Source organism: Xiphias gladius, chromosome 5, assembly GCF_016859285.1.
Source record: "Xiphias gladius isolate SHS-SW01 ecotype Sanya breed wild chromosome 5, ASM1685928v1, whole genome shotgun sequence".
NCBI classification, from domain to species: domain Eukaryota; kingdom Metazoa; phylum Chordata; class Actinopteri; order Istiophoriformes; family Xiphiidae; genus Xiphias; species Xiphias gladius.
The window spans coordinates 4,994,250-5,019,265 of NC_053404.1; the positions used below are offsets into that span (position 1 = coordinate 4,994,250).

At 37.8% G+C, this 25,016-nt stretch overlaps 1 protein-coding gene across 5 annotated transcripts in view; it reads left to right on the plus strand.

Annotated features, from left to right (window-relative positions):
* vstm2a (V-set and transmembrane domain containing 2A) overlaps positions 1-25,016 on the plus strand; it is a 73,137-nt gene that overhangs the window by 33,898 nt on the left and 14,223 nt on the right. For 4 of the 5 annotated variants that reach the window (XM_040127451.1, XM_040127449.1, XM_040127450.1 and 1 more), the window contains 2 exons: positions 15,034-15,084; positions 18,145-20,140. In XM_040127451.1, the coding sequence (XP_039983385.1) occupies positions 15,034-15,084; positions 18,145-18,582 (489 nt within the window). In that variant the 3' untranslated portion in view covers positions 18,583-20,140. Of the gene's footprint in view, positions 1-15,033; positions 15,085-18,144; positions 20,141-25,016 lie in introns of those variants that run through there. The other variant, XM_040127448.1, reaches the window with a different exon arrangement.

Consider the following 25,016-nt stretch of genomic DNA (forward strand, 5'->3'; position numbering starts at 1 on the left):
TCAAGCTCAGTTTTAGCAGTTTCACTATCTTTTGAAAGGAATGTCATATCTAAGTGCAAGTTCTTCCCTTAGATGCTCCCGTTTCTCCCTTTTAACTTTGGGAAATTTTGTGATAATTATTTTATTATCTTCTGAAGTCAGGCATCTGAACTTCAAAGCTGATATGGATTCATGGCAAAGTATTCTGAAGAAACTCTCTTTCTCTCTCTCTCTCTCTGTAAAACTTTTGATCTGTTTAAAGAGGTCTATTGCTTATAGAATCAAAGCAACGGTGGAGCACAGCCTCTCAATAATGTAACACTCACACCTACCCTGGCTACAGTTCACAGGAGAAAAAGCAAAAAGGTTTGACTCCAACCCCAAAGCAATTGTTAAATAACATTAATTTGAAGCACCTCTGGTATTATTATTAATTTTTGGTGCGACTAACAAAAGCAGCTTTGTTCTTCCACACCTCCGACACAACCTAAACCTTTGATTGAATATTGCATCCATTAATACTCCCAATGTGGAAATGACAAAAATGGAACTCTGGAATATTTGACTGATGTGCCAATTAATTTCCATCAAATAAGATAATATCTTACACTTATATTGTTCTCTGCATAAGTAATAGCTATCGCATAACTATAGCAATTATTCAACATGGATGTGACAAATGGCCACAAGACCCCAAAATTCCTGATGATACAAATGTCATAGAATTTTTACAGAACTGAAGTAGATCACAACAAGGACTGATTCCCTATCTATTAATTGAGCTGGGCTCTGTGGCTTAGATCTAAGGGTTTTTTTCCACTACTGAAGCAGTATACACCTTTTTTTACAATAGTAAGTGATGCATCACTGTTTGTATTGTGCCTTTTTCAATTACTAGTAAAACAGGTTGTGCCAAATCAGTAATTTAGCCTGATTGTGTTTTGTATCTGCCTTTAGTTTGTTACATCAGTAACCCTTTTTTAACCTTATGTATCAACAGTACATTATTTTTGATTGCCTATTCTAGTCCACTCCATCTGCACACTGCAATTACTACTAGTGCCTGCATTAACTTCAGAACCCTTACTGTGGATCCATGCCTGTCTGTAGATAAGTTGTGTTGTTTTGACTTAAAAGAAATGAGTGGTCGCTGAGCTCTGCAGCTGTACTTATCATGAATGGCTGATTTTACACCATGAAATATTATTTGATACTACTGTACATGTCATCAAATGTTAGTCTGGAAAAGCACAACAACATTGCTTCTCTGTATAGTGTGGTAATGCTGTGGATAAATTTGCTTGAGATCAGCTTCAAGTAGGCTGTTCAATACGATATTGTTACTAATAGTGGGAAGCTGTTGCTCAGGGAGTAGAGCGGGTGGTTCAATCCCCGGCTCCTCCAGTCCGTATGTTGAAGTCTCCTTGGGCAAGATACTGAACCCTAAATTGCCCCTGATGGCTGCGCCATCAGTATGTGAGTGTGTGTATGAATGGGATGTATGATTGTGTGTGTAAATGGGTGAATGTGGAATGTATTGTAAAGCGCTTTGAGTAGTCAATAAGACTAGAAAAGCACTGCATAGTTACAGTCCATATACGATTTACAGTATGATTGGCGGTTGTCTCATTTCTTCAAATATAAACCTGTGCCACACGTGATTTGATGCATTCATTTCTCACTGAGCTGTCTTTGTGTCAGATTTTCAAATTGGAAAATAAAAAAACAGGAGTACTAAAAAAGAGAAAAAAAAATCAAACTCTTTTTAAGTATCCATAAGATTCTGTGTCTGAATAAATTTGGGGCTAGAAATTGGTTATGCAGTTGCTGAATCATGCTTTATTTTAGACCCACAACACTGTTGAGGATGCAACAGCTAAAGCTCCCCGTAGTTCACTGATTGGTCCAAAACATAACTAGCTGAGCTGAATCAGTTCTTGAGTAGATGGTCTCCATCAATAAACCTTAAGAGTAAATGTTGACCTTTCAAGGTGAAGAATGGTAGATCTTAGAAGCTGAAATGTGCATTCAAATAACATGGAGAATTTTGACCCATATTTGGAATCATTGAGTGCACATAGAAATTTAGCAAATACACAAGTGCATTTAAAAAACAATAAAAAAAAGATTTAACTACCAAAATCAAATTTGTTTCAAGGGGAAGAACATCAGTGTCAACTCTGTTGAGGCAAGGCCACTTCAATCAGTCCTGCATAGATCATAATGTATTAGGTGTTGAAAGGTATACTGATGCATGGATTGAAACAAATGTATAACAGCCACAAAACAGTGGCCAAATTAAACTAATAGGGCACCAGGGCAAAATTTAATTTTAGGTCCTTATTGACCCCCTTTTTGGTCATTTGATTAAACACAGATTTATTAAGGAACATTGATGATGATGCACAGACCAATTGAAACACAATGAATATGGGGCCTTTAATACTGCATTTAATACTGAGGCCTGAAAGTCTTAGTATTGGGCTTGCAAAAATGGGGAAATGTGGAAAATCTACCCAATCCAGATGTGCATAAATTAACCGAAAATCCACTTGAAACAAAATGGACCTTAGGCAATACCAAGGTCCTGGGTCAAGTGGACTCTTGACAACCTGTAGTAGATTAAAAAACCTTTAAAAAAAAACTGTCTGTGTCTGTGACTAAAATAAAACCATTTTCTCCAGAAGGATAGAGATCGATGCATAGAGAAATTATACTAACTGGGATTCAAGTACTGTCCATATTTCAGTGGATAAACCAGAACTAATCTTGTCCTGATCCATGAGAAGCAGCCTCAACACTGGCCCAAGATTCTTCAAATACTAAATGCCTATCAGTGATGCATGACACTCCACATACCTGTAAGAAAAATGGGACACGATCAACCACAAGAACAAGTTTTGTCCATACAAACTGCAAGGAGGCCTCCTCAGAGAACAGGAAGTATTGAAAGAACACATTTTATGAGCGAACAGAAAAATACGACGTATGATGCTGCCTCAGAGGCAGATATTTCCAGTTTTTGTGGGAAATGATAGATGGTTTGCCTCCCTTTTCCCTTCGGTATTCTTTTGCAATGAAGCACAACACATCGGGCTGGTTGGTAAACATGAGCAAGCTGTGTGCAGTATACTGCAGTTTTCAGTGATCAATAGTTAAATACTAACCCTTTTAGGTGTTGGAAATGCAGCTTGCATCTTAAGTTGTCAAGATGTAAGGTAATATACCATAACAGCATGTGATGAAAGTTTCAGTTTGCTTTTTTAAAAAGAGGCAAAAATATCCTGATAAAAATAAACCATGCATTCATCCTCTCTTCTCTCCAGTGACTACAACTATGCTACAACAGCATATATCAGGGATGTTGCTATGGGTTATTCTACAGGACCCTGGAGGCACACTACCTTATGATAAGTGGCTGTGAAGGGGTGTTAAGAGGAGTTGCTTGTCTGAAACAACATAGTTTGGTTATACTTTTCAGAAGTAACAGAAAATAAGATATTAGGTTTGAAAAAAAAACCTAACTAAAAAAAGCCTCACTATTCATACATTTATTAAGCTTTTGCAAAAGTTAAAGAGACAAATTAGTTAAGAAATTGAACTTAATCTCTTGTAATATAAATTTGATAGAGAGTTGTGCTAACTACATTTTCTGAATGAGCGTAACTGCAGTCAAAACTTTTGGTTACCATTTAGTGATACCCAAACAATACTATATTCTGTTTTGCTAGTGTCAGATTTAGTAGCTAAATTGCAGAGCTGGCATTGTTTGTTCAAGCTAAATTGTTCAGCCTGATGGTTTTCATCCAAAGCAATGGCACAAAAGTGAATGATTATACGATTTTGACATTACAAGATGTTCAGAATATTAACCCTCTGGAAAACACCCAAACAACCCTGTGGTCGATAATGGATTTTGTGTTCTCTTCAACAGCAAAAGACAAAAAAAAAGGGTGGTGAACTTAGACACAATAAAGATGAAATTGGATTGAGCACAAAGCAATTTTTTGCTTCATTTTATAGTGCACAGTCATGATAGGCACAAAATCGACTTGGTTAAGGTTGGGGGGAGGTCATGTTTTTGGGTGAAATATCCATTTTGTTATTCTTAGGGAACATTCATTGTCATGGTAAAAAGAATGATTTGGGTAAGGTTATGGAAGGATTGCTGATGATTATGGGCGACAGCATGCTGGCACCAGTCTCTTGTGTTAGTCACACATTTTGATGACCCATCAACCCAATCCCTCTTCCTTTCTCTGAAATTTTGTACTTGTATAATCTTGGGCTAGTTTTATTTTGGTACTTGATAGAAAAGAGTATTAATTTACAAAGCCGCTAGAAGTCTTTGTAAAAATTAAACACATGTTGTTCACTGACAAATGAACACATTACTCTTGCTGCTATTTCACTTGGAAGGACAGTCTCTTAACTGCGCTACATTTAAAATTTCCTTAGTGTTTAGTATAAACAAACCCCAATTAGTGAATATTAATGGATCTAGTACCCATAGCAAGCTACTCTAAAAAAAGGTTCAGATCACCTCCAGTTTTGCCATTAGGATGCACTATATACCAATTGGCTTGTCTGTGTATGTCATCTAGGTAACTATTAGTTTCTTCATGTGTTTTAGAAACGTAATCTGTACTCTAGAAAAGTGGTGGCTGCCAAACTTCATCTACACTTCCACTCTGCTGACACATACAAATATAATGCTCATTCAACTTGATTTGACTTGCTAGTGTGGCTGTTGTTGTAAACTTGATCTAGTTATTTCAAAGACATTTTTCGTGTGCTGTTCCAATTTTTGTAAGACCCCTGTGGTCCTTTTTTAACAGGCTCACACCATTACTCTAAGCAGTCTACAGCCATCTGTAGTGCTTTGAATGCACACTCTTCTTCTCCCAAACTCTCATGGGGTTCACTTTGAATCTTTTTAAGTTTTTGTGAACTCATTAAGGATCTATCCTGTACATCTCAATAGGTTTGGACCATATAGTGCTAAGATCACGAGTAAGTGGGTCTGAAATATAAAGCAATCTCATTAGTTTTTTTTTTTTTTTTTTTGGTGCAACTGTGATTGCTGAAATATCTAGAGAAGAGAAGAGAAGAGAAGAGAGGAGTTGATTGGATTCCACAAAGAAAGAGCAGAGTTCATTTGGAAGTTGAAAGGTCTGACTTAAAGCTGTAATAGGCTAAACATTGATGTAAGAGTTACCTGCCTAAATCACAAAGTTGGGCGGGTAGAGATAAGGGCTTATCATTAAGTGAGCAGCTGTAGTTTCTCTCTTTTGTCCAAATTAATTTCTATTCTCTGTGTTGTCACTGATGGAAAAGCCTGTCCCCGGAAAAGGAGAAATCTAAACGTCCCTAAAGGTGTCTCCTAGATTGCAGTGAGCAATGCACATTCCAGATATAGATGGGCAGACCACTGGCTGATGTCAACTTTAAGGGTTTCAGTTTAGGTTTTTTCAAACAGTTGTCAATCAAAGCTGCCAATATACAGAATAGCCTAGTTGTGCCTTAAAAACTTGACCAAAGCTGTCACAATTCAGCGTTCTCAAATGTCGCCTTTGGGGTCTCATTAGGCATTCCCATTGCAAGTAGTAAGTACTTTGTCATTCTACTAGCTGTCGACTTGAATTGACGTCTCATTCAGTGTCTTTCATTTCATTCAGTATTCTTCTGAGGCTGCATTTGCCTTTGTCCCCTCATTTCCATCCATGCCATTTCACCTTTTTGCCTCCCTAGGAATGGGTTAGGCACCCGGGACTAAATTACGCTGCCAAATCAATTAGGGCTCCTTGAAGGTGCAGATTCATTTTCATGCTTGTTCATCATGCCTTTTTCTACACTTGCATGTTTCAATTCTTGGATTATTGGTTTCACTTTTGCTATGTGCCAACCTACAAAGGTAGACTTTTACCAGAAGGAGAGATGCTGATTATGAAGATGTGATGTTAATGCAGGGTTAGGAAAGAGCACTAGAGTACCATATATTCATGTTAGGCACAGTTACTTTGCTATTTTTCTTCTTCATGTGGAAGTAAATTTAATTATAAATGTTTTGATGTAAGACAAGCAAAAAGCAGATCATTTATAATCCACTCATAGTGAAAGAAAAATAAGACAGTCGTGTACATATTTTTCTGACTACTATAAAAAGAAAGACTTCAGTATGTGATAACTGGAAGTAATAGAATGAAAATGTCTCTGTTCTCATAAGTCAAAAACAGTGTAACATCTACATTTCGTATACTTAAGGATAAGATCAGAGTGGATACTCAATAAGCAATCTGACATAGATATAGGAGAGTGCTGTCCATTTATCATTTCCTAAAAAAAACAACGTTGATTTCTTTTAACCGTGACAACAATCTTTCCCAACCTTGAATAATTTTTAGTCACTATATTCAACCACACATTAATGTTGGAAACTTAAAAATGTTTAGTCATGTTAGCCGCATGGCTCTAGGGATCGTAATGTTGTTCAGTCAGTCCACCACTTAAATCCAGACTGAAATATCTCAAAAAACCTATTTCATGAAATGCCATGAAATTTTGTTTAACGGTGCCATGAGAATGAAGTCTACGAACTTCGGTGATCCTCTGAGATTTTCTTTAGCACTTCCAGCAAGTTGACATTTTGGCTTTTAGTGAAATGTCTTGACAACTGATGAATAGCTTGCCATGACATTTGCAACAGTTATCAGTTAACAGCCAACACACGTTTCGTTTGGTTGTGCTGTAAAGATGGTTTATTAGATGGCTTTACAGTGCAAGACATCAAGGTTTGGTCTTCAGGGATGTAATTATGTCATCGTAGTCCAGTATCTCTGTGATCTCTTATTGGATCAACAGTAATGACATACAGTTGAGATGACTTGTCAACATGGATGGCCTGTTTATAGCAGGGAAAAGGTTTTCCATTATGCACCTCATCACATCCAGTGTGATAATTGTTCTTAGCAGTTGAATTTTAAGAAGTAAGAAGTAACCACATTATGTTTACTAGACTTCTGTAGAATTTTTGCATAACATAACTTTACCTTTCATTAGTGCAGAATGACCTTTATTTGTACTAACGCCAGTGCGTTTACCAGTTGGACTTAAATTTTCCGACTATCACCTGGACCAGATCCTGCCTTAGATGCTATGACATCAGGGACTTGGGGTGTCAGATGAGGCAAGCTCTGAGTGCTGTGAGGGAGAGGCTTCTTCCACTATGTTGCCTGGGTTGTCAGTTTGGAGTCTGGGACATAACTGAGTGACTGCTCTTCATTTTCTTATGGTGTGGTCCCTTCAAAAATTGTATGCACCTTTGCTGTCTGTACAGGGTTTGTTAGCCAGATTCATCACTGACAATCTTCTTCTATGAATCTGACATAAAGAGACCTGTTGTTGCCCACTACCGCAGCCTTCAAGTTAACACTTTATGTTATTCATAAATTTAATTGATTCAGTCAGTATTCAAATGGATAGCACATGCATTTATTGGGTAGCACAGGCACACCCATGCCTGCATGCCTGGTTTGCACCAAGTGGTCATTCCACGTCTTTCTAAACAATTTTAACTTAACTTTGAGACGTGTCATGAATGCACTTGTCGTTACCACTAGTAACTAGTAAAATTCTAGATGGCCATAACAAATAAAGTCATGCTACCACGGCCTCACATCTGAAAACATTCACATGTATCGTTTTTGGAGACAATCACAACTAAGACGTTTTGCCATTCAGTTTTGAGGACCTTGTAACTGTGTGGGTGTTGTTTTGTGCTCCAGTCTGATTAATTATTTTTCTCCTCATGACACTTGCTCATGACACTTTTATGACTGCCAACTATAATGTGGCCTGACAATCTTGCTTCTCTCTTTTTCTATCCAAACAATTCTGCTCCCATTATTGAATTATTTATTTATTTATTTTTAATACTTTCCTTTATTTGACAGTTGACAGTGAAGAGAAACAGGTCATGTGGGGAAATAGAGGGGTGAATAACAGCCATCAAAGTTTCCCATCTGGAACCAGATGCTGCAGTTACCTGTGGTCATATTGTATGTACCTTCAACCACCTAGCCACAATGATGCCACTTTCTGCAATTTCTATTAAAAGCATGTCCGTCCTTGCTCCTTTTTTTTTTCAATGCAGATGTTTTTGGGTTTTTTTTTCCTATTGGCTGAGACTGATGTGTTGTCCCACAGACACACTTATGGGTTTATCTAAAAGCAACATATCACACACACACATGCTTGGAGGCTGTTTTTGGTTTTACTGATTTCACAACTGTTTAAACCAGTGATGTGGAAATGTCCACAAGATCATAAAACAGGATGATGGAAGAATGCAATTTAAGATAAAGCAAAATGCAATTGTTAGCACAACATACTGATTAAAATTTCTAACTGAGGACAAAACGCAAGTGCACAAAAATATCTGCCTTATTACAGTAACAAGCAATTTTCGGTTACAGGCAATAATAGAGTGACCAAACTCCAGTGTAGAATCTTAGAAGAAGAAAAATGAAATATGATGTTTTAGTGAGTGGATTCTTGTAAACACAAAGTTCGTTACCATTATTTTCAAGAACAAAAGTGTGGAGTTAAATGTATGTCTGTATGTATGCTTATCTTTTGTGTTTTCTTAAGATCACAATTTAGATTGCTGATAAAGCACCATTGTCCTGTTCACAGTATAGCACAGAAGGGCAGTTTTAAATTAGCAGAATAAGAAATAATTACTGTATACTTAAATATAAAAATAATTAAATATCCAAAGCTCAGGACTTTCTCAGATTTCAATTGGGGAAAACAATCTTTGAAAACCCCTATGTATTTCTGCTTCAGAAAAAATATTAAATTTAAGGCTTAGAGACACATATACAGATTTTTTTAAATCATTTACAGGCATGTTATGACCTGACATTCTGATACATGCATGAGGCGGAAGAATTATTTTTAAGTGCAGCAATTTTGATGAAATGAGAGAAAAGAAAAGAAAAGAACAGAGAGTCAAGAATGTGTCTGAGAGAATCTGCTGGGCTACTTGTGAAAACAGTAGCTGAAAAGAGGAAAAACCTTAGATTTCGTACATCAGCTCTGTGCACTGGGACTGATGTGTCCTCATTCCAACACTAATGTGGCTGACAAAGTGTGTATGGGTTTCATGAATACAGCTGATATGATAACAGAGATGCAGTTCATGTGACTTTCATGGCAAGTGTTGTTCCATAGAACCATTTTCCACCTCTTTTTTCAACTGTGCTTTAAGACCATGTCACAGTTCAACAAGAGTGCTCCTTTGGTCTTTAATTCCTGCTACATTGGCTTGTCAAAAGATCATTTGCCCTTCACTGGATAAAGTAATGGAGTAATTGTACGCAATTCAAATACTTTCATGTTTTCTACACACACAATTTCAGGCTTTACATGTAATTAACATAGCTCTTGTCATAAAGCAATGGATTGTGAAGGGGATTAGTGTTTGCATGTGAATGGGACCCCTGTCAGCTGTGGAATGTAATTAGGGTTAACAACTAAGATTAGACCGAAAACATCTTCAACCAGGAGTCACTGAGCATTGAAATTGGGAAGCACTTTACAGTACATAAAGCAAGGTAGTGCTTTATGTACTCTAACTTTACTCCCACTATTACCTCACTTTGTGCTGAAAGAGTGGGTACATTGCCACGGAGGGCCACATCTGGAGGAGGGATTGTATTTGAAATGCATGCAACATTCATAACTCATTATCGGATATGATAAAGTTGTCCTGGCTATAATAGATCTTGATGGCACCAAACACCAAACACATCTATCATAATTGGAGATGTGTCGAGTATCAATAAACTGTCAATTTGTAGGTACCTTACACATGCAGTGGTTACTCTTTTATTGCTTTGCCTCTGGCCGTTTGTTGATATGTATTTGACAAGATGAATGATCTTGCATTTACAAAATGCAAGTAACAAAATCCAGTAACAGTTGTGGTTAGGCTGGATTGTGGGAGTTTAAATGCAGTTGCTATGGTTTCAACTTGAAGAAAAAGCACAATCAATCCAACTTTACGCAGTTAATAGGATTTTACATATTTTATTATTATTTATATCTATTTATTTAGTTTATATTTTTTGGTTTCATGATAGCGCCCCCTAGTTTTGCATTAATTCGTCAGCTAGCTCTCCAAGTAACTTTCCACTCAGCCAATCATATCTTGAATAAAGCAGTAACACCGGTGTTGTATCATAGGCAGAGCGGATGGTAACACTGAGCCAAATGGTAGCCTGCTACAGATCGCAAGATCCACAGACTATGAACAACAACGCACATTAGCTTTCCTGCTAAAGGCTCCTTCTTATCTATCTTAAAGGCGGGAACACGTATCTTGTTCTGCACCTTAGCAGAGCGACCAAACAAACATTCAGTGGGGAAAAGTGCCCCTGCATATTTAAAGTGACAATTTAGGTGTCTTTTTTATGTGTATTTCCATACCACTACTAAGCTAGCATCATCTAATGCAAACTGCTGATGATAAGCTTTTCCCTGCTGTGTACACTGACACATTTCCTCCACCATCATAGCTTGAGATTAAATATGTCACATGAAGTCCACATCAAGAGTTTAACCTCCTCTTAGTGTTTGTGTTTGTAAAACCACAAAAAAAAACTAATTTATCCAGGGCGTTGACTCTCACATTACATCACAGCAACACAGGTGTTCTGGTCTATATTTCAATCTAAATGAAAACCATTTTTCTTCATGTGACGTTAATTTAGTCTGAGCAACTCAATGTAACTTTTTTGATGCAGTAATTGTGGAGCACATTTTACAAGAAGTCAATTTGAGATTTGCATTAAGAATGGTAGTGTGTCATGGTGGAAGGGTTTTGCAATAAAGATACAAGCGATTCAAATTGAGATACTTGCAAGCGGCTTCGCCTCTGGCTCAGAAAGCACTCATGCAATAGGAATTAAATATAAATGGGAAAATAATGGACGTTTACTCCTACATTGTCATTGAAAAACTTTTGCTGTCACAGGCTTGAAACATTTGCCTGGTACAGTTTTAGATAAGAACAAGTCGATCTTGATGAGCTGAAAGATTTCATTGCAACAAGAGTGATTATTCTCTATACAAGTTTTAACACTTTAATATGTTCTTTTTAATGACACACAAAGCAATATCTTAGTGGCAGATAAATGCCATTTATATCGGATGATAAATGTCAGGAATCTGAATTGATATTGGACATTCATTATGTCACAATTATCTTAATTGCACTTGTAAAGTGCTGGGTGACTAATGGGTTCACACTCATAAAATACCACCTATTTTTTTAGTTTTAGTGCCTGTTAATTCAGAGAGTCAAGTTGGATAAAATATTTTGAAAGGTTTGAAAGATAGCGGTGAACCTAGCTAACTCAGCTGACCTGGAGACAGAGGGGAGAGCTAAAGAAAAAATAATTAATATTTTCATTCCTATTAACCTACCCCACGGTTGCCACATACAGTACACTAGGTCATAGCTGTCTGCCCTTTAAAATACAGCTGTGTGTGATTAGTCTGTGTCCTGATGCTGCTGTCTTGGATGTTACAAAGTGTGTTTAGTGTCAACCATGCAAGTTCTGTAACCTATTCAACCCAACGTTGATATATGTTATGTTACTTAATTTATTGTTGACTTTTAAAGTGGTTGGTAATTTAGATCTTTCAACACGTTTGGAATCTTACTTTCAAATGATAGTATAACTGACTCTCTCCTAAGCACTGCCCCCTCTTAGTAAATGTTGCTATGACCAACTAACATCTAGTCAGCAATAAAGTGACATCTGTACCTCATGGCCATCTACTGAATTTATTTTAGGCTTTGGAAATTGAATAAACACCATCTTCATAATCAGGATGCTGTACTTACATATCCCCACAGGCACATCTTCTGACCATATTCAAAATGTCCTATCAGTTTGTAACGTACATAAGTGTAAACCATTGGCAGCCAGGCTATTAGAGACGAAAGATAACAAAGGTTGTCCAAGTCCGTTCTTAACTCTTTGATTTATGCATCAAGAGAAAGGGAAGGTGCATAAGATGAATCTGTTGTAAGGATTTTTTCTGTTCTGAGCTCTGTATATCTCCCATGCATTATTTTCATATGTAGGATATTTAGTATCTTCAGTGTACTTAACGTACTGTACATAACTTAGAAAAGCCTACTGCCAGTGTTTATTAATTGGTTACTGTACTCCTACTCCTATTGTGGTAGGAGGCAGACTCAAGCGACATTTACACTAAATATTATAAAGAGTATGGTCTAGACCTGCTGTTTATGAAAATTGCCCCGGATTAACTTCTGTTATGATTTGGCGCTATATAAATAAAATTGATTTGACTTTACTTGAATAAAAAAATTATGATTTATTTACATTGTGCAACGCAAATTAGACTTTCAAAGTTAATCCTTTCATCAACAACTCATATTAGATAGTATGGGTTGTTGATGAAATTTGAAATCCTTCGTAGGTGTTTGCTGGAGTGGTGTATTTAATTCTATACCAGTAAACCATGGGCTATCAGGCATAGACTGTAGAGTGTATATGAGTTAGTATATCACACCCAGAGCAAAAGCAGTGTAGCTAATGGATTGTAGGTCAAGTGTTTGCAACATCAACATCAACAGGGTTTCAGGCAGTTTTGCATTCAATGATGAAACCTATATTTACATAGTTTACATACATTGACACAAAGAAAAAAGGAGGAAAGCTCTAAGTAGAGAATTTAATATATAGATATTAATGTATATTCAATATGTGCACAATTATTGTCATGAGGATCACAAAAATGCTTTGCTAACGTGTTTGAAGCTTGGAATTCTTCCTCAGCATCAAAAGAGTTTGCAGTGATTAAGAGAGTGATGAAATCAAAGCGACTAAAACACAGTAGGAAGTAGGAAGTTGCTCCGAAACAGTACCATACTTAATTATCAGTTGTTAAAGACTATATTCCACTAGGCCTTGATCAGACAGAACAGAATATAACAAATGCTGGTATGCTTATTTTCAAGGCCTCCTTGATGATGTCTATGGTTCGTTTGAAATCTTGAGCTAGTGTACCTCACCATCTGATAAATTTCCATCTTAATCACGGGTAGCTCCTAAATCCACACTCCAGAATGCATTTTTGTCAGACCTTTGCTGCCTGGTAAACACCTGCAAACTGTCATATTCCATTCATTTGTGGCTTTCACTTAAAAAAATTGACTTTCCTTGCACAAAGTGGGACAACTCTGATGACATCGTTAGGGTTATAGTATTTTCTCAGACTTGACAAAGCTCATGCAGAGACACAGAAGACATTATGCACCTGTTTTCACATGCTAACTTCTATTCACTGTGATGGGTGTAATTATTCTGATATGTAAAATGGTTACTAAGTTTAGCTATTCACCATTTTAATTTAAAAAAAAACATTAGAGAAATGGCAATATGTTGCTTGTGTTACTGATTTGAGAGAAGTTAGTAAAGGATTTTACTTAAAACAAAGAATTAAAACAATTCATTTTATATTACAAAAAATGCACTATTCAATGATAAACTTGAAGCTGGAAAATAAGAGTTCAGCTGTGTTGTGATGAAAAGCCATTTTAATAGCCCCATAGGATTTTCCATAATGGAATGTGTGAGAAGCAATTAAACAATTTTGCTCCATCTTCTTTGCCACTGTGACTTTGTTTTCCAAACTGCCGTAGCCACTATGTGCAGACCAGAGCAGAGCATATGTCCTCCACTGGAGCTCTACCTCTGTCCTCTTCAGGTGATACATAATGACTATACACCCAGTCCATTTAACTACTGGGAAGTTTGTAAAATAGAAGGCTGAAATTGATGGCTTGAAACAGTCCAATGCCAAGACCGAGGACAATTAATCCTGCCTCGCCATTAAAGACGTCTACTTGATACAATAGAGGATGCCAGGTCCATCTGCTGAGTCAAGATGTAAGAGTCACATACATGCAGGCAGGGAAAGCTACAGCTCCTAATTCTGCTCATTAATCACCTGTCTGCTGAACATCCTCCAGAGAAAAGCACTTGGTTCCTCCAAGGTAATTACAGTACTTGAAGGAATGCTCCCTCCAGCAAATGCTCATAAGCAGCCATCTTATCCCTCTCCTGCCCTTCCTTTCTTGTCTCAACTGTGGAGCCAAGAGCTTCCATGTCCTCTGGAGAAACCTCTTCCTCCTCCTTCTCTCGAGCCTATTCGGCTGCACCACTCTTACTCTTCTTCAGCTTTGTATTCAGCAGACTTTTTTTCCCAGGCACACATCCATTTGGCATCTGATTTGGGATAAATAAATTTTAGCCTCTAGAATCAATGCCCAGTCCACAATGTGGGCTGTAGGCTTAGTGCTTACCGTCATTCTAGTATTATGCCATCGCAGCTCAAACAGGGGCATTTCTATAGTTCAAGAGATACGATATTCTGTTGTTTTTTTTTCTGCTTTGAATTGTTTTACTGAAAAGTTATTCCCAGCCTTCTGACATTTTATTATTCGTCATAAGTTTATATAGGTAATATTACTTTAACTGACTGAGCAAGATTTTGAGGCATAATCTGTCTCACAAAGCTGTTAGTTTAGCACAAAGCATCCTGGTTTGAACCAGATTTTTCCCTCGATTCGCCGTAGCAAATGGGAGATGTCTTTAATTTCTCTACAGAACCATTCAAAGAATCTAAAAATAAATCAAGAACAGTGGCATCTGAAGAGTGACATCTTTGGGCATTTATTTTTAAAGGCAGGGCAGTAGCAATGCAGTCACTCAGTCTGTAAATGATGTGCTGATGTTGGAGTGAAAGATTTATAACCATCATCGGATTGATGTTGCCTCTTTTCATAGTTGTCATATTAATCTCATAGATGGTTTTGGGGAGTTCATCACTAGACTTTCTTAAAATACATCTTTAAATGTGTCCTCAGAGTGACTCCATAAGAGCTTCTGTAATCAGCCCGATAATATCACTTTGCTAATGCTCTCTTCCTCTTGCTTTCTGTGTTCCCAGATGGAGATGATACCAGAGGCTGATCCTGATGATGAGGGGACAAAAATAAGTGTAAGTTGAAGAACACGACATGTATTCCCAGTCTTATGGGCTCAAATTAACGTCAAAAAATTTTTGAAAGCATTGTTCACAAATAATTCCAAAGTTTGCAGTTGTAAATCAACCATTGTAAACCTGTAAAATAAATCTGCATGAGAAAGTTTGTACATGTGTAGGAAAAAAAATAACTATGTAGAAAACAAAAATAATAGAGACTGAATACAATCTGGGAACAAATGATATCAGTGGTGATGTTACACAAAGAAACTGAAAAAAGAAGTGCTTTTCTGAACATCTGTGTGCAGATATAGAGCAGAAAACTGAATGTAAAACTTAAAGTTCCCACACTGTGTGTGACACTCAAGTTACAAGAAGGAATATTGACTCTGTCTAATCACATTCAGGTTTAAGAGTCACTTGACAATGACAATCCAATCACAGAGCAGAGTCAAATAAGAGGGCGGATCGTTCCGTTGCCTGAAAGGTGTAGTGGGTTTTAAGGAATGTGGTGGGTTTAATTAAATTTCATGATGCTGTAGAATGTAATGGTAAATGTTTCATGTGCTGTTTATCTATGCAAACCCATCTCGGAAGCACAAGAGCCTTTGTCGTCATCCGTCTTGGAAATCTACTACACCTTTCAGGACCTGAGTTGGAGATAAAGGTAACAGAACCCCATGCCCTGTGACAGGACTTTGGGATTATTCGTGAACATCACTTTAGAAGCTCTTTTTTGACCCTAATTTGAGCTCATACAGTCATAGCACAGTGCTTCTCAACTATGTGCTGTCGTGACCCGAGTTGGCGTTAATTAATTCCGAGCAAACACAACAGCAAATGATTTCTCCCAATAATACACCTTCGAGTAGAGAAAGGAGCTAATCAGTGAAATCAGTGGCAAAGTATAATTACTGTCAAAGTGGTTCCCTTCCTGCAGTCATGGCCCAGCAACTGGTCTGCCCCTTTTTTCCTGCCACTCTGCATGTGTATGCTGTGCACAGAGGAGCTTTCAACACTTCTGCCCATTGCACTACACTTTGCTCTCTAGGACGGCCTCCCTGGAGTCGAGATGGAGGGGGGTGACAAATTAAAAGAAAACCCAACATAAAATGTCTTAGTAGGGTTTTGGGCTACCACGAGCCACCAGAACAGCTTCAGTGAGCCTTAGTATTGATTCTACATTCTGGGACTCTACTGGAGGCATGAACACCATTCTTCCAAGACATATTCCCTCATTTGGTATTTTGATGATGGTGGGGGAGAGCATTGTCTAAAATGTCGGTCCATTAATCTCAAATAGGGTTTTAATTGGGTTGAGATCTGGTTACTGCAAAGGTAATAGCGTATGATTAACATAATTTACATACTCATCAAACCATTAAGTGACTCCTTATGCACGGTGGATGTGGACATTGTCATCCTCTTTCTCCACTCATTATAGTATAGTGAAGCAGCAATATGTAGAGTAAACTTTCAAGTCTGAGATCAAGCTATTGTATTTTATTTGTATTGTATTTTAAAAAGGTAAATTCAACTTTAATCCACTTCAGTATCTTTTGTAGTTTTAATCATCGCTTCTAGGAGTTATAATAATATTGTACCAGGAATTTGGTATCATCATTACAATAAAGTTGGAATTTTCATGAAACACAAGCAGTCAGATGGTCAGAGAGGTTGTAACCAACCCAGCAGTCTATCCAATTTTTAGTTTAGATGTTAATTGCTGAGATCATCCTGCCAGATCTCTGCAGTTAACTTGAGTTAACATGAGTACAATGTTGTTATTCCTGTCAGGAATGAGGGCAAAAACTGTGAAAATAAGACCCAAGTCAGATGAAATCAAATTTCCCTTTCATATCATCAGAAGATTGAGTTTAGTCAATTAATTCAACTTAATTGAAATGTATTTATAATTTTAAAACAAAAAGGTGCTGTCAAATGTTATCCTATGCAGCTTGCTAGCGGGTTAACAAATGTGGACCCTCTTGGTCTAATCTCAAATTAAGTACTGAGGTCTGCTAATGAATATATGGGTGTTTTTTTTCAATTTAATTTAATTGTAAATTGTGTTCTTACTTGGGACACCTTAACTTGGTGTTTTTGAAGGGATATTCACGAAATGCCAGAACAGAGATCAAAGTGAAGCCCATTTTAGATGCATATATGAGGAAGAATTTGTCTACTGCCACTAAACATTTTCATTCTATTCAATGAGAAGAGTTAGGCTACTTGTGTTAACATACAGGCTTAACTTCGAAATAAGTTTCTGACAGTTTTAATTTGAAAACAAAGTTTAAAATCAAATCAATGTGCAGTCATAGGCTCTATCGCTTAAAAAGAACTACCCCAACATTGCACTGAACTGGAGATACATTAACCCTAAAACACCAAGTAAAGAATAGTATTTAATGCCATATATTTACTGCATTAGGTGTACGAAATTTTTGCACCTTACTCCTGCTAACACTTCGGATGTGGTTTGACTTGCAAGCAAATGTCATAGTAAACATAAATGCTAACCCCGAATAAACCACAGATAAACAGTTGCTTGGATGATATGATGTTATGTACCATGAAACAAAAGAAATTTGTCTATACCATTCGCACCAAGGTAGCTATACCTTACATTTCTGATTGTATTAAGCCATTTCAGACAATATTTCAAATCAATCATCACACTGATGTGACAATCCTGTAATCTCTGTATTACCATAAAGCAGTCCTGCTTAAGTACTCTCATTTGTCAGGTATTTGATTCTGCCAAAAACGTTCCGAAAGGCAATCCTGAAGTGTTTGAATCAAACAGTTTTTCACTTGAATTCTGGCAAAATTATCATATCATGTTGTATGTTGGAATCAAAATATAAAATTACATGTACTGTGATAGATTTTCACATTATATCCCAAGACACCTCTAGATTTTATGCTCAAGGCTAGTATCAAAGTGTCACAGGATAAGAATCCCGTAGTATTTTGTAGAATGAAGTGGTATGATATGTGATGAAACCTTGTGGTATTATATCATACCGTCAAATGGTATGACACTGTGGTCTCTTTTAATTACTCTAACAGACAGTGAGAGTCCAGGGCAATGACATCTCACACAAGCTGCAGATCTCCAGTGTCAGCAAGATTGACGAAGGACTGTATGAGTGCCGGGTGACACGAGCTAACTATGGAGAAATTGTAGAGTACAAAGCCAAAGCCTGGCTGAAGGTCAACACCACTGCCAGGCCACAACGACCAATGCTGCCTCCCAAGAAGAGCTCCCCACTGCACCTGACGGACAAGAAGCTGAGAAAGTCCACCTCACCTCAGGGGCAGGACAGCATGAGTTCAGATCAGAGAATGGCCTCCACCTCCACCTCTCACACATCCTCCAATACAGCTAAACACAACCCCAGCTCTGGTAAGGCCCTGGGGAAGAGTTATGTAATGAGGGCACTGTGGAACACAAAAAAGACATTTGTAGCCACAGATTTTATTGTCAGCATAATGTGTTGTCCATAACCCCCCTTGATGTGTGTGGTGCATTTGTGAGCAACTAACTTTGGCTACAACAGGCTGGTTGAGATTCAAAAGACCCAACAGACTTTAACATGATGTTATATCAACATTTAAGTGTAAAGTGGTGCCTTAAGAAAACAGACCCCCTTCATAAAAAAGGTAACCGTGTTTCAAGGCAGACTGATAGAGACCAATGCACCCATGTCATTAAGAATTATCTACACATTCCAGTGATTCATCCTGTGGTTCCAATTAGAGCGGGACCTTCAGTATCTGGTGACTCTGAACAGCTACAGAGACTCTGTCTGGAGTATGTGGTCTCACAGAACTAGATAAATTGCAGGTGTTGCTGAACAAGGGTTAAAGCAGGAAAATGTGATTTGACAGCCACAATTCAGAGAGGCTGGCCAAGTAATCAATGTGTCCTTGGTATTGATTAACAAAACTACTCAGCCTCTCTGAGAAGCAAAGTGTAGCTTAAATTTACTTCACGACTTGGATCAGGTAGCAGGAATGCATCATTATTTAACATCTGCCTTTTGACAAAGTTGGTAGCCTAATCTGACATTCTACGATGCTAAAGTCTTCCTGCCAAGATTGTGGTATGGTTTTAAGGTGGTGGTATACAGATCTGGACTCAGAAACACATAATAGTGTAAGCTTTTCCTCTGTCACAGGTGGCTTTCAGGTAAAGTCAAAGTAAGCTGCCACCTGACTGGTTGCACAGTAAATAGGTCATGACAGACAATGCCAAAGCTGAATCTGACTGAATTTTGGGTGCAGCTGAATGAGAATCACGTTGGTTGCCATTGTTAGGCACATGCAGTGTTTTCTATTTGGTTTTTATTTCATCTAGCTGGACTGGTGTCTTTATTCAGGGATCAGCAAGTCAAGTGCCTGCCTCCAGTATACCCAAAATGTTACCTCAAGGCTCTTAACTAAGTCTAGGAGATGAGAAAACATATTTCACTCTTTCACGCCAATCTTCACCGGCTGCCTGTGAGTTTTAAAATTGATTTCAAGACTTGACCATTAATGTTTAAGACACTACATGGTTAGGCTCCGAGCTCAATTTTAGAAATGTTCATCCCCCATGAGCAGCTGCTGAGATCCTCAGGCAGGCCTCCTCTGTGCTTCTAAAGCTCACTTAATTACAGAGGTTGCACCAATTTTCACCAGAATTATCTGATTTTTCCACAGAAAAAAGTTACACACTTAGAATCGTTTGAAAGATGTTACAATCACATTAAAATGCCAAACATGCTGACTTAAACTTAGTATTTTTATTGCGTTTGTGCAAATTTAATTCATGAGATTTACTGCATTTACTGCTCCAGCACATCTTAAACCATCGGTCCATTCTAATACCTAGTTTGTAATTATGTTCAGCAGATTGCAAAGAATATTAATGTAACCTTTCTCCTTCATCAAGCACTGTAACGCAGGAATCCTTTCAAAGATAGGTGCGGTTTAACGCCTTCTAAGTCCTCTTTATGAGTGCAAACATACCCAACCTATGCAAGAAATTTGTGCTCCAAGCTGGTGAGAGATAATATAACCCCTTCATTGATTTTGAGGTGAACATGAACAAAATCCACCTATTCAAGGAATCTCAAGGAATCCTTTAAATAAGGGATAATACAGAGCAACTAAACTGTTTCTCTCATTCACTGTCTCACATCAGACATTGTATTTAAAATTATTTTTGTAAGATATAGTAATTACAAGATCTAATGATGTATTAATGTAATTTACATGAAAAAAATGCTCTGCATTACATTAGCAGTGAGTTCTAACATACTCATACAAAAGTAGCTGGCAGTGTCTGGCCTGTCATGAATCTGTAGTTCTGGAGGTGTGTTGTGCTGACAACGTAATTTACAGGCTCTGACTGGGCAGTTTTGTTTCTAACCTACTGTATTGTATTCGTTCTCATAGTAGAGTGGTGTCTGTTTTTCTGTTTTTGCTGGAATCAAGAAATGAGAATTAAGAAATAAATCAAATAATCTTCAGTCTCAATTATTAATGACAAGCAGCAACCAAGAGGGAATGTCTAAGTGTTTTGGTACAAGCTGTCACCATTGTTCAAATTAAGATAAATCATTAAATTGAACAGCAGTGTATAACAAATTCAGACCTGACATTACATTAAAAACTGGGTATAATTAACAAAAACAAAACCAAAAACAGAATTCCCATATTAACTTGTAAGGAGTTATGGTGATTGAGATCTTAGACCAGAGCGTTTTCTGCCTTGTGTATAAGTTATTGCAAGCGTCATTTTAGACCATTCCCGCAAAATTTGCAATTTACTAGTATGGAAATTTCTCGCTGTTATGAGAGAAAAGGTGCAGATCATTGGATTAGATTTTTTTGTCACTGCCCTTTAAAATAACCAATACAGTATGTGCATTTTCTGATCTGGCACGTTTTGGTAAAGTTAACCTATGTATCTAAGTCTATTTGGTTAAGTTTAGTCAAATATTGTGATCATGTTTAAAAGAGACCAACATTTTCTCGGCTATCAAATTCAGCCGAGACACCCAACCACAGCCAACCACAAACACAATCCACCTCCCCGTGGGGTTATGTGATGCCATGACAGCATCTACTATGACAGTACACTGCACAGACCGTCATTATTTGCACAAACACAAGAGGTTGGTTGTCAGAAAATGTGCTGTTTAATAAACCATCAAGGCTTTATTTTTTTCTGATGAGAACAGTCTCAAACCATTAATAAAAAAAACTTTTTAAACTTTTAAGTCAACCCCAATTATTTAGACAAATCCGAGCAATTAGACTAAAAGCTGAAAAAAAACACGGGTCTGGCAGCATTCTCATACTAAATAGACAAACATACATATTTATAGAGATAGGCTGCTTACACAAGTTATATGTAAGTGTGTAAGCGATGTGCATTGAGTCAAATTTACACTGTCCAGATTTTCCTCTTATCTTTGGGGTTTCAGCATAGTAAAGCTGATGAGGAAGTCAGTCTTGTATCTTCAGGGTGTTAAATGTCTAACATTACAGGTCCCTGTGTAGCAGCCTACATTTTATCCTCGGGTGTTTCAGTGTATATTTGCTGGCATTAACTCTCTGTAATATTTTAAATCTCTATCAAACTATGTTATAATTGTCTCATCTGTAAATGCCAGTCATTTTCTGACTGGTCACAGTTCAAACACAGAGTCAGCCCCTCTCTGGGCTCAGATAGCCCTCTGCGCCCTGAAGCAAAGCACAGTAAAATATTACTTGCCACTGAATAGAGGTAAAAAGTTGAATAATCCTAGGGGCTGCAGAGTTAGAGATTATGAGGCAGCCAAATTATGCTGACAACTGTGTTGCACTGAGTCCTCTGTGCAGTGTGTCTGACACTGATAAATGCCTCTCTGTAGCTGCTCAGGCAGCCTTAGCCACCTTCTCTGAGCAGCAGAGAGGTGGTATGGCTGAGGGCGACAGAGTTCTATTACTCCTGCGCTCAGGTTTGAGGCAGATGAGCAACAATAGGTAAATGGGCTGAGATGAAATTAAACCTGGAAGAGTGCAGATATTTCCCCTTTCCGCATTGCTGCAACTGTAAACAATGAGGCACTTTCCAGATGGGAGGAATGTGGCTGTGGCTGGTGGAGCGGCTGCAATAGCAGCAGCAGAGTGGTTGTTCACAGCTACTACCCACCAGTGTGTCAGCTGTTGTTAGATCACAGTTCGGCCTCCATCGTTCCTGGCAGTGTTGTTCTCTTAAAGCTTAGAGGTGACCGGAGCAGAATGCGAAAAAAAAAAAGAGAGAAAAATGTCCCCTTAGCCAGATTTGTCCCCCCACCCGAGGCCAGCCTGGTTCCCATATGAAAGAAAAACAAAAATGGACTCAGCCTGATGGCATAAGCATTCATCCAAACAAAAAATCAGTGACCTTGTTTTTAAGAACCACCATATTTTTTTTAAACTGCCTCGACTGCGTATTTACGTGGTCCAAAAGTCTGAGACCACTTTCCCATTCAAGTTAATGGATGATTCCAGTCCTAGGACAAGCAAACAGCACACTCATGCAAACCCTGAGAGGGCCAGCAAAGAGACTGACAGGGCAGAAAAAACTTTATAGATGGACAGTCCACGATGGGCGGCCCACCGGGTTTGTCCTGGTATGCCTGATGCCAGTCCGGCTTTGCACAGAACCCATAAGACAATCCGGTGCCTGGGGCACATTGGACAAAGCCTAGGTGCAGGCTGTTAAAACTAAACAAAACGAAGCAAAAAATGTCATCACAAACAAAGCATTGTTTATATACATGTATTAATCAGAGCATTCACGATAGACAAAATTGGCAGAGCGAGGCACATAGAAACAGATGTTTAAAGCTTGCATCTCTTTCTCTTTCAAATCTCTCTTTCATCTCTCTCTCTCTCGCACCCTCTCTCTCTTTCTATCTCTCTCTCAAATTCAAATTCAGAGGTGCTTTATTGGCATGAAAGTTTCAAAACAATAATGGCTAAGCATTGAATATAATTTTAACCAAGTGCACAATAACAGAAAAACAGGACAATAAAAGAACACCAAGATCGATATACATGTATATATTAATGATATAGTCACAGTACATTATATTTGTGTGTGTGTGTGTGTGTGTGTGTGTGTGTGTGTGTGTGTGTGTGTGTGTGTGTGTGTGTATTTAGGCCACTCACTATCCCTGTGGTTGTAGCATGATATGTATTGGGCAGCAAGCTAGCTGAGATGTACTTAGTTCATTGCTCATTGTCTCTCTCTCTCCTTCTCTCTCTTGTTGACTGTCCTTTCACTTCCCCTTTCTTTCCCTTCCATCCGTGGGTTGCTACAATGGGGGCAAATGGAATTAGGGCTGAAACTTTCTATTTACAGCCATAAAAAGCAGGGCACCTATACACAACAAACAGGCTGTCCATGGTTCTGAAATAACAACTAAGCAACAGTCACGTATCTGGGCCAATAACTTTGTTGTTTTTGGTATTTCTCTATAGATACAGTTGATACAGTTGGAATTATTGCAACCCATAAATTTTAAGTATAGAATTTTAAATATCTTCAGAGATAAATGCAAATGAACCAATTTTGTATAATCAAAATAATCCATAAAAAAGGTTACCGACAAAAAGGAAAAAAAAACAATACAATTATTGGCACCCTTCACTAATATTTGGTTGCAGAAACTTTAGCAACAATGACAGTCTCTAAACGTTTCTTGTAGCCATCAAGAAGCTTCTTACACCTGTCTGCTGGTAGTTTCTGCCCCTGACACGTTCACACTCTTAAGTTTGCGGCGGCCGTTTTTTCAATGGAAGCTTTCAGCTCTCTCCAAAGGTTTTCAATGGGAATTAGGTCAGGACTCCTTACTGGCCAGTTTAAAACAGCCCATCTTTTCCTTTTCAACCATTCTTTTGTGCTGCTGGATGTATGCTTTGGGCTGTTGTCTTGCTGAAACACTCAAGACCTTTGCCTCAAACATCAACCTTCACAGATTCCGCTCATTGAGTTTCTTCTTAGCACCACGTCCTGGAAGCCTCTTAACAGTTGTAAGACTGTGAAACTTCTTGATAAAATTACGAACTGTTGAAACAGGGATTTCATAATCTTTGGCAACTGCCTTGTAGCCTTTGAAATTTTTATTTTTTTTTAAATGGCATTTCTGATAGACAGCTCTCTTGTATTTGCCACTGTGAAAAAGAAACTGGAAACAATCAGCCCCTTTTTATGTAGTAAAACTGCTATTGATTGGTTAAATCAGGTTATGTGAACACTGAAAAAGCACAGGTGAGTCTTATTTGATGTATATTTTTTTGTTTATTTATTTCACTATATGAAAGCTTTTTGTTGTTCTTGGTCATTACCTTTGGACACTTTATTGAATATTCTGATTATAATAAATTGGTTGATTTGCATTTATTTCTGAAGATATGCTAAATTCTGTACTCAGGGGTGCCAATAATTTCAACCAGGACTGTACATAAAGCTTAAACAGAGATTTTGATAGTGACAAAGAAGATCTTGGATCAAATCAAACAGGTGCCAGCACAAATTAAGCCCTGCTCAGTTACATTCCACAATTGTAATTTTCCATGATAACACATATAAACTGGATGTTGACAAAAGCTGAAAATTTAATAGAATCAGGCTTTTTCTTTGAGGAAAAATTGATAATGAAAAAAGACGTGATTAAAAAAAGAAATGATACGTTCCCCCACATTAAGCGCTAATCAGATGCATGTTCCTCATGTCACTTGTGGCTGTATTGTTTCGAAAATGGTTGCAGTAATGTTGGTTGAAACACGCAAAACCCCTTGTGCGATCCTTTCTAATGTGGTGGATGGTAATTTTGGAGATTTTTGTATTACATACTAGACTATGTTATCACAATTAGCCTCCCCCAAAGCTAAACAGTTAAGCTCAAGGTAATGAAATC